A 13,670-nucleotide genomic window follows, 5' to 3' on the forward strand; every position below is an offset into this window, starting at 1 on the left:
AACAACAAGAACAGACTGTGTTTAGAGAAGCTAAGCCAGAGGGAGCTCTTTAGCCTGCACTCAACCCTCCCCAACCCTCCTCAGGCGGTGTGCTCTGACAGACAGAACCCACCCAAAAGCTCTCCTTTATCCCACGTTTAACCTCGCTCAGCTGCTTCTGAGGCCGAATAGCCGGTGGGCAAAGGCCAAAGCTTTAAACGTCGCTATGCCCCAACGATGCCATGCAGGCCATGTGACAGAAGCGCTAAAGCTGCATGGACTCTAGCGAAAGCGCTTCCTTCACAGCCGGAGAGAGATAGGCTGTGATTGGACAGGCGCTAGCAGTCAGCTAATCACTTTAGCGTGGCTCGAGCTCATCTGTGAGCGGCTCTCTGTCTTGCGGGACCGGCAGGCTTTGATCCCGCTTGTCCGCTTCGAACCTAGTGCTAAAAAACCCCACAGCAGCCATGAAATATACATGTGCTTTGTGCTAGCGCTCAGCTCAAACGCTGTCAGCTGCGCTGGGCCCACTTCCCCGATACGACTGAGTGAATAGCACTGCTTTTCAGACTGGTGGATTTCTGCGCGGGAAGCACACTAACTGTTAAGTTCCACTCTGGCTGTTTACAGTGAGTCACTAATTCACTTTTTGGGTTTTTAATTTCATGCTGTTCTCTCAGTTCAGCTCTTTGACTGCTTTGATGTTGTTCACACCTCTCACTTATCAGGCTTTAGGGATTTCTTTTAGAAAGACCTCCCAAAAGGATGATTAGTGCTTAACAATCTTCATTTTTATGTCCTAATAAGTTCTACTGAAAAAGAAACACTAGAAATGAGACTGAGGAGAGTACCGGGGAGAGAATTTATCATAGGCAGCCATGGCCTGAAAGTTTGAGAAGCAGGTTTGGGAGCAGAAGGTCTCTGGTTCAATCCCCAGCTCCTTAAGCAAAGCCCCTAAGCCCCAGTTGCTCCCTGGGCCTTGAGATGGCGGCTCACCATTCTGAGTATGTGTTCTCACTTCCAGAAACATTAGTCTGAGTGACAAACAGGTTAAATGCAGAGGCTGAATTCCAGTGTGCTGTGAAATAACAGGTGCCCCATAAATAAGTTCCCAATATCCAATAAGTGACCAAAAGCATTGGGACTCCTCTCTTAATCAGTCCCTTTGCCACAGGTATATAAAATCAAGCCCCTAGCCATACAGTCTGCCTTTCCACACATTAGTGAAAGATAGGGTGGCACTTTTTGTAAAATTTCCTCCATCCCAGATATTTCTCCATCAGCTGTGAGTGGTTTTATTGAAAAATGGAAGTGTTTAGAAACTACAGCAGCTCAGCCACCGAGTGTTACAGAGCTACAGAGTTACAGAGTGGGGTCAAGGCCCCAGTGCTGAGCTCAGAGCAGAGTGCAGAAAAGTCTCCAACTGACTCAATACCTGCAGAGCTTCAGACCTGCTGCTGCTGTTAGAGCTGCAAACTGGGAACAACTCAATATCAATGCCTATGTATTTAGAATGGGATGTCTTAAAAGCTCCTGTAGGTTTAATGTATAGGTGTCCCAATACTTTTGTCTATATAGTATATTTTGCCATATTTCTCTGCCTTTAGTATAAACTGGGAGGTCCTAATATGGGAAAACTCTTAGGCCCACAGCCTTTACAAAACTCCTTCCCCACCAATTCAACCTAGTGACCAAAAGATTTCGACTGTTGTCCAAAAACTGTTGTCACCCACATTGGAGTTCGCCAGGGTTTCTGCCGCATTCTCCACCAGTTGTAGGATCAGCCCCGGGAGAGGCCATTCCACACTAACTGGAATGCACTGCTTATGTCCCAACTCTTGCATGTGACCGGGAGCCTCTCTGCATGCTTCTTTATCTGTAGGTTCTTCCTAAATAAGCACTGGTTGTCTATAATCAGGGAAGGACCACCTTCCACAAAATGGTAGGCCTACCACCAACTCCTCCTCTCCCATCCGTCACACCTCAGCTCTTTAAAGCATCAGGAAACTAAATCTGTTCATGTTTAATGTTTTTAAGCAAAATAAACTTTTTTTAGTTTTTAGTAAGCATATACAGAAGGCTGTACCACACTGTTATACCATTATAACAGGGATTTTACTTCAGCTTACATGGCTGAGAGTATGGCTTCTTCTTGTGCGTGAGGGGTAAAAGATTTGTCTGGCTCCAGATTGGATGTAAGGCACAGCATGGGCTGATAGTGTCTTTTCTTGGTAAGCTGAGCTTTGCAAACACTGGACACATGTGACTGTAGTGCCCAGCGGAGGTTAGATTAGAGAGGAGGGCTCTGCAGCATTATGCAACAGATGCAAGGGTGTCCAAAGCCTGAGCTATGTGGCGCAGGACAGATGCTGCGAAGCACAGTCGGCTGCAACCCGTACCCATTAAAATGCAATGCCTGGCTGGCGATGCTGAGGTGTTCACACTGCATTAGAAGACACTTCTCTGGTACCAGTGAGACACACACACAGAGAGAGAGAGAGAGAGAGAGAGAGAGAGAGAGAGGCTGACTGACACTTAACCAGCACTAACGGCAAAGCCAGTTACACAGTTTGGCACTGACCCTTTGAGAATGACCTTTTGTCTGGAGGACGGCATGCTCCAGAAGTTACACTGACTGGAGGGCACACACATACACAAACACATACAACATAACAATGGCACCAGACGGCCAGCCCACACATTCTGCCTGTTGTCTCACCAGAAAAAGCAGCACTAAACAAATACAGTGCTTCTGACAATTCTCCCCAAGAAGCTACATCTCTTCTCACAAGTTGGCCTCCAAAGACCCTCAAAGTTTGTTCAACTACACTAAACAAAGACTTTCTGACAAGAACAGGTTTGACCAAGATAGAGGCACAACAATTCATCATTGTATTTAGCAGTCTGTACCAAATACAGATCTTCCAATGGATAATAGAAAGAGCATTTGGTTGCACCACTTGTGTAATCTCCATAGAAAAGCATTGCCAATATAAAAGGAGTCTGAAGTCACCATGCCCTGCCAGTACCATCCTGTAGATAAAGGGGCACGAAGTTTTGCAGCACTGGGAGCACTGGACTGTCAGTATCTGTTTAATGGCCAAATGCCTTCAAATATTCACAGCAATCTTTTTAAAATCTAGTGTAAGGCCTTTGCAGCAGATTAGAGGCTATTGCTGCAGCAAAGGGAGACCAAACTCCTTATTATTACCCTTGATTTCGAAAGCAATTCTAAAGAAGGAGCAGGTGTCCACAAACTTTTGTAAATTTATTGTATTTATCTTAACTTAAGAATCTTGGAATGCTCTGAAAAAAGAAGCAAACATACATCAAAGATCTACAGACAATCCCGTAGGCAAACCACCCCCCTATATCACTCCACGAAATGTATTCAGCAAACCTGGTGATAATTTGGAAAGACCATCAAGTGTGATCAACTGGGAATTGACACCTAGATCTGCAGCTTTGAAAAAACCCTTCACGAATCCCTTGCAGGCAGTTCACAGCAGCTTCAAACACCATTAGGCGTTTCTCCGGTGCACGGAGTGAAGTATCTTAAACAATCTGATGTCAAGACCAAGTTCCTCAATCCCAATCACTTCCACAGACAGATACTCTCAGCTGAGGGGAAAGCTCGGGTTCCTCATTTGAAGTGAGTCCGTGAGATAGCACGCACCCTGTCGGCAGAGCGCTGAGGTGTATTATTCAGCTCTTGTAGAGGATTGTACAGACCTGACCAATGCATGGTGTCAGGAATCATTAAAGAGGCTGTAGTTTTACTTAGATCTTTGATTCTGACATCTGCGGATTGTTGGGCTTCAAGTGGAGGGGAAATGTGGACTCGTAGAGGATGTGGATGTGTAGAGCACATTTTAACTGAGGTAACGGAGGCAGTCTGACAGTCTGGACACCGTCTATATTCATTCACGCTCAGTTTATTCAAATAATCTGTCTTTGTTTAAACAGGGATCATTTAAACAAATCACTGCACTGGTGTCTAAATCTCTTGATGGTTTACCACCTACATACATCTCAGAATACCTAAAGGAACACAAAGCCACTGGTGAAGCATGTCATGTTGTTATCAACAAACTAAAATAGACCATATCAAAATAAAAGTCTAAGACTAAAAGAAACAAACCATGTTAAGATAAAAGTCACTTATAGAAACAAAACATGTCAAAATAAAAGTCACTAATACAATAATAATACTGGAATAATAATCAAAATTGTCTACCTTTTATTTATTTATGTTTTGCTGCAGGGAAAACTATAATTTATTGTTATTATTACCAAATATTTTATTGCTGCTATAGAATTTTGACACATACTGGATATAAAACATTTATTTATCATTGATATTACCAGAAGAGTTCATTTTACTATCAATTAAAACAGAATAATTTCATAATTCATCTTTATCACTTTTCTTGTAAGTCAGAAAATGCAGAAAAATCCTAAAGATAAATTGGAATTTTTTTCATTTGAAATAATTGATTATTCGTTTTAATAATCTACAGATTATTCAACTAAAATAGCCATTTGTTGCAGCCCTAGTCCAAATACTGCCCACTTTAGACACTAGAACAGTTGAATGTGTTATTACTGTAATTATGAACTAATGAATAGACTTCTGACAATGCAGAATGGGGGTGTAACAAATGTGTTTTGGGGGACCCCCATTCGAGGAGGACCATGGTTAGTCAAGTCCACCATTACCTACTGTCTGACACCCCTAAACACAACACCCACAGACTGGCTGAGCTCAGAATGGTCCACTACCAAAATGAAATCTGGTCAGTGGTGGCTCTATGGTGGTCTCGTTCCACTGTTGTATAGGGTAGAAGGTGGATGATGAATTGTGCAACAGCAGACGTGCTTTGCAGGATGACTTTAGTAAAGACTTGTTCATTCAGTTTCTGCTGGCTTTAACGTAGTCAGTGTCACCCTCTCTGCTCTGATGCACGGCTACGGAAACCGAGTGAGAACTGAGAGCCGATCGACTGCATCTGACGCAAGCGGAAAGATTACATGTTCTTTTTGATTACGCTTCAGCTGTGATGTGCCGCGCTGTGCTGTGCTTGGTGCTGGTGCTTGGTGCTGTACATTAGGAGCCAGCTCTTAATACTACTCTTAGTACAATGCATAAATCCTAGAGACTATCCATGGAATTGAATGGAATGGTCACCTTGAGGGCAAAGGGCTAAGTGACTTGATGTATAACACACTGGAGAGGGTCAGGGAGGGGAGGGGGGTGAAGAACTACAGGCTTACAGGCTGTGGTTGAATGAAGAAAGCAGACTCTGATGTATTTAACAGAAAGGACGTTACGATAGCCAAGGCTGCTGCCATGTTAGTGGCTCCTTTTTTATGCAAATTGCTGTTTGATGTTTCTGCAGATTTTATTTTGTTGTTGTATTTTATTTAGTCTTTATGAGCTGGGCCCTTTTTTGAGAGCCATCAGCATTGCAGGTGTTTTTAAATGGACAGCTCTTTTAAAAGCACTTTTGAGTGGAGGATGTGAGCCTGCATTGTTTTATGGGAGAGTGTGTGTGGGAGCGGGTGGGGTTGGGGAGTGGGGAGGGGGGTCTTTGCATGCCTTAGGATAAATGGAGTAGGAGAGAGAGAGAGAGAGTGTGGGAGAGTGCATTACAGCATTTGTTTGTTTGTTATTTGTCTGACTTCTGTCTATGTGCGTGTTTCGTGGAGAGCCTTTCAGTGCAGCTTCCAATGGCATGCACTGCAAAGCCTAAGCCAGGCCTCCAATGAAAGGACTAGGCTGGACATGGATCTACTGTATGAGTATCTGGTATCTGTACAAGTTGGTCGACATCACATAGGCAGGAGAACATGGATGGGAACTCACTCAGAAGCTGACCCTTCCCTTGAAGTTCTCAAACTTTATCCACAAGCCTCATCAATCATGCACTGCACTGGGTGGGTACAGCCAGCTCCAAGAAAGAAAGACAGGATGCTTGTAGTCTGCATATGAACAGAGTAGGCCGTTTCTAGCTCACACTCATAAACTTTTTCTGAAGCAATGCCTTAGAACAGGGCTGACCAAAGTGGGGCCCCTGTGCCAAAGATGGCTCATGAGGATCGTCTGCTTTGGCCTAACTCCAGCCCCACGCTCAAAGGGAGAGCTAGCATAAGACTAAAGTTTGCAGCCGACCACACGGACGAGTGTAAGCCTCGTGGAGGAAAGTTGTACGGTCAAATGAGGCAAAGATGTAAAGTAATGGTGAGGCCTTCAACTCCAAGAACATTACCAGTACCAGCTGTTAAGCATGGTGGTGGTAGCCAGTGGCGCCTACAGTACGCACAAGAACGGTTAGATGTGTAAGGTTCTCAGCAAGCTACTCAGACTACTCAGCTAGCGACTGAGCGAGGATGAGAGACATTGATTCAGATGTTTTTTTTAACAACTACACCATAAAACACAACTAAACTACAAAGACCAGCTAACAGGCCTATAAAACAACAATCGGCAGCTACTCAATAGACTGCAATACTCTAAATTATTATATACTTTATTAAATATACAGCACAGATAGTGCTGGGCAGAATGGTGGTTCATTCAGTATGCTGTTTAAGATTCGTCCCCTGGTCCGTTTTTCTTACATACCATGATACCATTACGCAACAAAAAAGTGCAGAATATAGCGCTGCATAATTTAGACGCATCACAAACTGCTTAAACTGCTGCTTAGCTTGGCATTGCTGGCACACAAAATGCTCCAGAAGGACCCCCGTCCAATCTGGCAGTATTTAATTGCAAATAATGACCAGAAATGTGGAACTTGCAATGACCTATAGATAGTGACATTAACATGATACATGAACTGATACATTGGGAAATGCGAGGTGTTCCTCTGGCTAGGGAGAAAGAACAGAGGGGCACTGGGAATTGGTGGGCTCTCTCCACACTGTGATTTTGATTGGAATAAAATATTTCATTATTGCAACTGAAAGACGGTCACGAGTCTCCTTTCAAGAGAAGTCCTTCCAAGAACACCTCAAATGATAAAGATTACCTCCGAATTCTTCAGCATAAACCTTAAACCATCATCTAGTCCAGAGGTCTTCAAATCTGGACCTTGAATCCGGTTTGCAGTCTTGAACTTTGTAATCCCTGGTAAACGTGACACTATATGGTCAATAAATTGCATTAATCCAGGAATACTGGAAACTGGATTCAAGATAGAGATTTGAAGACCTGGGTGCTCGATGGTTTGGTTGAAACCTAGACACAATTGGGGGCTACAAAGTATTTTAGGACCAAATATTGTATGTAGTGTAATATTTCCCAAAACAAAAGCATGGTATAAACATGGTATAAAGCCTAAAGACCTTCTTTATTTGTGTACTGCTCTAGCTTTTTGAACATTTACAGACATTTTAGACACTTTAGGCTCTAAAGACAGTATGTTTGGGCACCCCACCCCTGCCACAAGAACCATCCTGGTTCCCTTGAGAACCTTCCAGCGATTCTTTAAAAAAACAAATACTGCAGTGTTTCCTTGACCATACTGAAAGGACAGAACAGTCATCAAACCAACACAAAGTATATTTTGAATCAACAGGGTTTAGCTTTTTTTCTACGAGCAAAGAAAGGCATCACTTTGCCACAGATGCTGCAGACAGAGACTGTTCCTCGCAGTCCAACGTATCCCAATATTTCAGTGCCTTTACCCACACTGGCTCAAACTGGCTCAAACATTCTTCCCATTAGATTCTATTAGAAGTGTGTTTTGATCAAAGTGGCCTTTCTGTTCTTTTTTTAAACACCAGAGTATTCATTTGACCCTCTATTGCACAACGTTGCCTCAGGGTAACAAAACATTTTCCTTGTGCTCAAAAACATATTGTTGCTATTGTGCAAAATCCATGTCCACTATATTAACAAAAGTATTGGGACAGCGGCTCATTCACGGTTTCTTCAAAATCAAGGGTAAAAGAGTCTATCCTGCTTCTACTGTCCAGAGAAGAGGGCTTTCTACTAGCTTTTGGAGAAGCATTGCTGTGAGGACAGGATGTTGAATGATCACCACCTCATCATCCCTAACTCCCCAACTCATCCCAAAAGTATTGGGTGGAGCACCGTCCATCATTCCAGAGAACACAGTTCTTCCACTGCTCCACAGCTTAATGCTGGGGGGCTTCAAACCCTTCTAGCTCATATCTGACATTAGGCATGGAGCCAATAAGGTCATATTTTTTTGTCTGCTCCACAGAGTCCTATTCTATTGGCAATGCTTCTCTGCAGGGACTCGCCAGCAATGGGTGCAACTTACAGTAGCTGAATGAATTCCTTAGAAGAATGCATATGGACAAAAGTATTGGGACACCTGCTCATTTATTTGTTCATTTGTTCTGAAAGCAAGGGTATTTAAAATAGAGTTATCACCTATAGGAATTTTTTTTCTAAATTGTATATCCATCTCCAAATTTTAAAAGGAGACAAGATGGGAAGCAGAGGGTAATTTTTCAATAATGCATGAAGAATGATAGGAATCGGATTATCAGACAGCAATGGTCTGCAACATGCTCTCCCTCCTGTTGAGTCTTCAGCTAAAAGAACAGGAATAGTTTTTTTCTGGACTTAAGCTAAAATGCTTTGTTACTAGATCAGACTGGCTGCTGGACGTCTTGTGGAAAAGCTGTGACACATCACCTTCACATTTTCTAGAACTGTTCCTCTGTAGCTCCATTCTGGAGATACATTCATGGCATCCTGGATGAGGTTTTTGGTATGGAAAATAATAATGTACCTTGTGATCTGGACGAACTTGGCTTAAGAAGGATGTCCCAATGGTGAAGGAATGGATAAAGTAATGATATATTTATACCATGGAGAGAATTACATTTACACTAAGATCTCAGACCGAGGCTTTTAATGAAAACTGGTCAACCCTGGACCCATCTTTCATAGTCTTGGACTACAACCTCTCCATTAGATGTAAAGTTTATGTGTAAGCATAAATATGTACATGCAGTTTCAGATTGATGGTCTCTTCCTATGTTTTTTTTTTCTTCTGTTTAACAGTATAGCATTTAGAGCCTGTACTGCCTACCCCCCTCACAAGTGCAATTTGCAATAACCTGTAAATAATATTGTTATTGCTTTTTTACTTCTTATTTATATTGTGTATATAGTGTAATTTATTTATCTTGTGTCTTGCTATCCCTTTCTGCTGTGACACTGAGAATTTCCCCACTGCGGGACTAATAAAGGATTATCTTATCTTATCTTATTCACTTATTAAATAAATGTTCATTTTATTTATACCAAAAAATATTTAATATTTTTCAAATAAATTGATTAATATAAGACAATTATATGTTAAATACAATGTATTTAAATATTTTTTTATAATTTTTATATAGCATTTTTTATTTTTATATTTTATATATTTATATTTTTGTATTATATATATAGCATTTTTAATTACATAATTGCATATAATTTAATTTTTAAATTTGAGCCATTTTAATAACTGTCTTTATTCAGGGTTATTTGTTTCCAGTGTTGCCTTTAGGAAACACATCTACAAATACTTACTTTTACTTTATATATTATTTATATTTCATATTTAGAGCTATTCAGACATTTATTTTATCAGATTTATCTCATAAAGTGTGCAATACACATCCAAAAAAAACCCAAAAAACTCTCTAAAAGTCCCCTAGTGTTGGTAGGGTTATTTATCTTTTTAGTCTTTTGGGTCAGTTTGGATGAGTGCTGGAGGAGAGGTTTGAACATGGCCCAAACACCTTTAAACTCCAGATTGGTTAGCAGGAAAACCTCAAACACCAGCCTGAACTGAAAGAGTGGCAAAACAAACAGACAGAGGGGGGCTGGAGGGGGGCTTGGGGGGGGGGGTCTCGCTGCTAAACCCAAAGCAAATGCAAATCAGGATCCCAAGAAACTCTTGCTGATCACTTTCCCCTTTCAGAAACGTTCACACACTCTCAACCTCGTGGAGCTGTGGTCTGGAAACACTTCATAAAAGGTCGATGAAGGAAACTGGCTGTTATAGAGGTTATAGGACTGGTTATAGAGGTTATAGGACTGTTATAGAGGTTATAAGACTGCTATAGAGGTTATAGGACTGGTTATAGAGGTTATAAGGCTGGTTATAGAGGTTATAAGACTGTTATAGAGGTTATAAGACTGTTATAGAGGTTATAGGACTGGTTATAGAAGTTATAAGACTGGTTATAGAGGTTATAGGACTGGTTATAGAGGTTATAGGACTGTTATAGAGGTTATAAGACTGTTATAGAGGTTATAGGACTGGTTATAGAGGTTATAGGACTGTTATAGATGTTATATGACTGTTATAGAGGTTATGGGACTGGTTATAAAGGTTATAGGACTGTTATAGAGGTTATAAGACTGTTATAGAGGTTATAAGACTGGTTATAGAGGCTATAAGACTGTTATAGAGGTTATAGGACTGGTTATAGAGGTTATAAGACGGTTATAGAGGTTATGAGACTGGTTATAGAGGTTATAGGACTGTTATAGAGGTTATAGGACTGGTTATAGAGGTTATATGACTGGTTATAGAGGTTATAAGACTGTTCTAGAGGTTATAAGACTGGTTATTGAGGCTATAAGACTGTTATAGAGGTTATAAGACTGGTTATGGAGGCTATAAGACTGTTATAGGACTGGTTATAGAGGCTGTTCGTGGCAACTTCTTTAACTGAAGACACCTACACTAGTTATCTGTCCCAGGCCGTCGTGTAGCTGCCCCGTCTCCTGACAAACAGCTCAGTTACCACCGATCATCACGGCAATGGAAGCAAAGGGGGGTAAAAAACACACACGAGTATAATCCCCCTGAGATTAGGGATTAGCGCTGGGGGGAAAAAATAACCAGCTAAGCTTTGGGCATCTAACCGTCACGAAGCTTCACCCAAGGTCCCTCCCGCTTAACCAGAGCCCACTTCCACAGTGTGGGATGCTTTCTCCCCTTGTTTTGCGATCGTGCAGAAAACTTCCCTGCGTTTCCCTAAAACCCTGACCTCAGCTACAGCAGCCGTAATTCCTACGATCAATAAGTTCAAGGGTACCCATTTGGGATCACGAGGAAAAATTGTTGGGGGCTTCCATTTGCTCCATTTTGGGTCAATATGGAGGACTCCACTTGAGCAACATTACTGAGAATGGATCTAAACACGTTTCGACAATGTTACGACCCCCGGAACCCCCCATAAAGAAGCAATGCTGTACCTGGGTGTCCGGCTGCAGGTCATTCAGATGCGTAATCCCAAGAGAGGTACTCCAAAAAACGCTAAACAAGCAGAGTGTCACTTCAGAACAACTGTATAAGTGGCGCGAGGCGAACCCAGCTCCGTGTGTTTTAGTCCGAAGTCCTCGTGACGCAGAAATCCCCTAAGCGAAGTTGAGAAGCGCGCGCGGGTAGGTGTATTCCTCAGGCAGCGGAGCGGAAGGTCGGTAAGCAGGCAGGCGGCTCGGTGGGTATGTACGGTCCCTGAGCTGGACGGCAGGTCCAGGTTTCAGCACCCTGTCCGCGGACAGCTCCTCTCGGGTCTCCAGCGCTTAACTGAGGCAGCAGCGCAGCTCCGCGCCTACTGGCTGCGTCCCGCTTGCATTTGCATACAATCACGCAGGCAGCCAATCACAAGGCAGCGGGCTGGCCGGAGCTCAGCCTTTACAAATGAATCGCCCTTGAGTTACAGTGTAGACTGACTCCTCCTGCTGACGAGGGAGGAGGTTGGGTGTGTGTGTGTGTGTGTGTGTGTGTGTGTGTGTGTGTGTGTGTTTGTATAGTTGTGAATGTGTGTTGGAGAAAAAGTGTTTGTATGTGTGTGAGAGACAGAGTGTGTGTGTGAGAGAGGGGCAGATAGGGATTGTAAATGTGTGTGTGTGTGTGTGTGTGTGTGAGAGAGAGAGAGAGAGAGAGAGAGAGAGAGAGCGTGTGTGTGTGTGTGTTTGTATAGTTGTGAATGTGTGTTGGAGAAAAAGTGTTTGTATGTGTGTGAGAGACAGAGTGTGTGTGTGAGAGAGGGGCAGATAGGGATTGTAAATGTGTGTGTGTGTGTGTGTGTGTGTGTGTGTGAGAGAGAGAGAGAGAGAGAGAGAGCGTGTGTGTGTGTGTGTGTTTGTATAGTTGTGAATGTGTGTTGGAGAAAAAGTGTTTGTATGTGTGTGAGAGACAGAGTGTGTGTGTGAGAGAGGGGCAGATAGGGATTGTAAATGTGTGTGTGTGTGTGTGTGTGTGTGTGAGAGAGAGAGAGAGAGAGAGAGAGAGCGTGTGTGTGTGTGTGTTTGTATAGTTGTGAATGTGTGTTGGAGAAAAAGTGTTTGTATGTGTGTGAGAGACAGAGTGTGTGTGTGAGAGAGGGGCAGATAGGGATTGTAAATGTGTGTGTGTGTGTGTGTGTGTGTGAGAGAGAGAGAGAGAGAGAGAGAGAGAAAGAGAGAGCGTGTGTGTGTGTGTGTTTGTATAGTTGTGAATGTGTGTTGGAGAAAAAGTGTTTGTATGTGTGTGAGAGACAGAGTGTGTGTGTGAGAGAGGGGCAGATAGGGATTGTAAATGTGTGTGTGTGTGTGTGTGTGTGAGAGAGAGAGAGAGAGAGAGAGAGAGAGAGAGCGTGTGTGTGTGTGTTTGTATAGTTGTGAATGTGTGTTGGAGAAAAAGTGTTTGTATGTGTGTGAGAGACAGAGTGTGTGTGTGAGAGAGGGGCAGATAGGGATTGTAAATGTGTGTGTGTGTGTGTGTGTGTGAGAGAGAGAGAGAGAGAAAGTGTGTGTGTGTGTGTGTGTGTGTGTGTGTGTGTTTGTATAGTTGTGAATGTGTGTAGGAGAGAAAGTGTTTGTATGTGTGTAAGAGACAGAGTGTGTGTGTGAGAGAGGGGCAGATAGGGATTGTAAATGTGTGTGTGTGTGTGAGAGAGAGAGAGAGAGAAAGTGTGTGTGTGTGTGTGTGTGTGTGTTTGTATAGTTGTGAATGTGTGTAGGAGAGAAAGTGTTTGTATGTGTGTGAGAGACAGTGTGTGTGTGAGAGAGGGGCAGATAGGGATTGTAAATGTGTGTGTGTGTGTGTGTGTGTGAGAGAGAGAGAGAGAGAGAGAGAGAGAGCGTGTGTGTGTTTGTATAGTTGTGAATGTGTGTAGGAGAGAAAGTGTTTGTATGTGTGTGAGAGACAGAGTGTGTGTGAGAGAGAGGGGCAGATAGGGATTGTAAATGTGTGTGTGTGTGTGTGTGTGTGTGTGTGTGTGTGTGTGAGAGAGAGAGAGAGAGAGAGCGTGTGTGTGTGTGTGTGTTTGTATAGTTGTGAATGTGTGTTGGAGAAAAAGTGTTTGTATGTGTGTGAGAGACAGAGTGTGTGTGTGAGAGAGGGGCAGATAGGGATTGTAAATGTGTGTGTGTGTGTGTGTGTGTGAGAGAGAGAGAGAGAGAAAGTGTGTGTGTGTGTGTTTGTATAGTTGTGAATGTGTGTAGGAGAGAAAGTGTTTGTATGTGTGTAAGAGACAGAGTGTGTGTGTGAGAGAGGGGCAGATAGGGATTGTAAATGTGTGTGTGTGTGTGTGTGTGTGAGAGAGAGAGAGAGAGAGAGAGAGCGTGTGTGTGTGTGTGTGTGTTTGTATAGTTGTGAATGTGTGTGGGAGAGAAAGTGTTTGTATGTGTGTGAGAGACAGAGTGTGTGTGTGAGAGA

At 42.8% G+C, this 13,670-nt stretch overlaps 1 protein-coding gene across 3 annotated transcripts in view; it reads right to left on the bottom strand.

The window, feature by feature from the left end:
- The window catches only part of fstl5 (follistatin-like 5), a 178,200-nt gene extending 166,631 nt beyond the window's left edge, over nt 1-11,569 (bottom strand). For all 3 annotated transcript variants that reach the window (XM_072664010.1, XM_072664009.1, XM_072664008.1), the window contains exon 1: nt 11,222-11,569. In XM_072664010.1, coding sequence (XP_072520111.1) covers nt 11,222-11,244 — 23 coding nt within the window. In that variant the 5' untranslated portion in view covers nt 11,245-11,569. The remainder of the gene's footprint in view (nt 1-11,221) is intronic.
- Nucleotides 11,570-13,670: the final 2,101 nt, after the last annotated feature.

This window comes from Salminus brasiliensis, chromosome 19 (assembly GCF_030463535.1).
Source record: "Salminus brasiliensis chromosome 19, fSalBra1.hap2, whole genome shotgun sequence".
In the NCBI taxonomy this organism is placed as follows: Eukaryota; Metazoa; Chordata; class Actinopteri; order Characiformes; family Bryconidae; genus Salminus; species Salminus brasiliensis.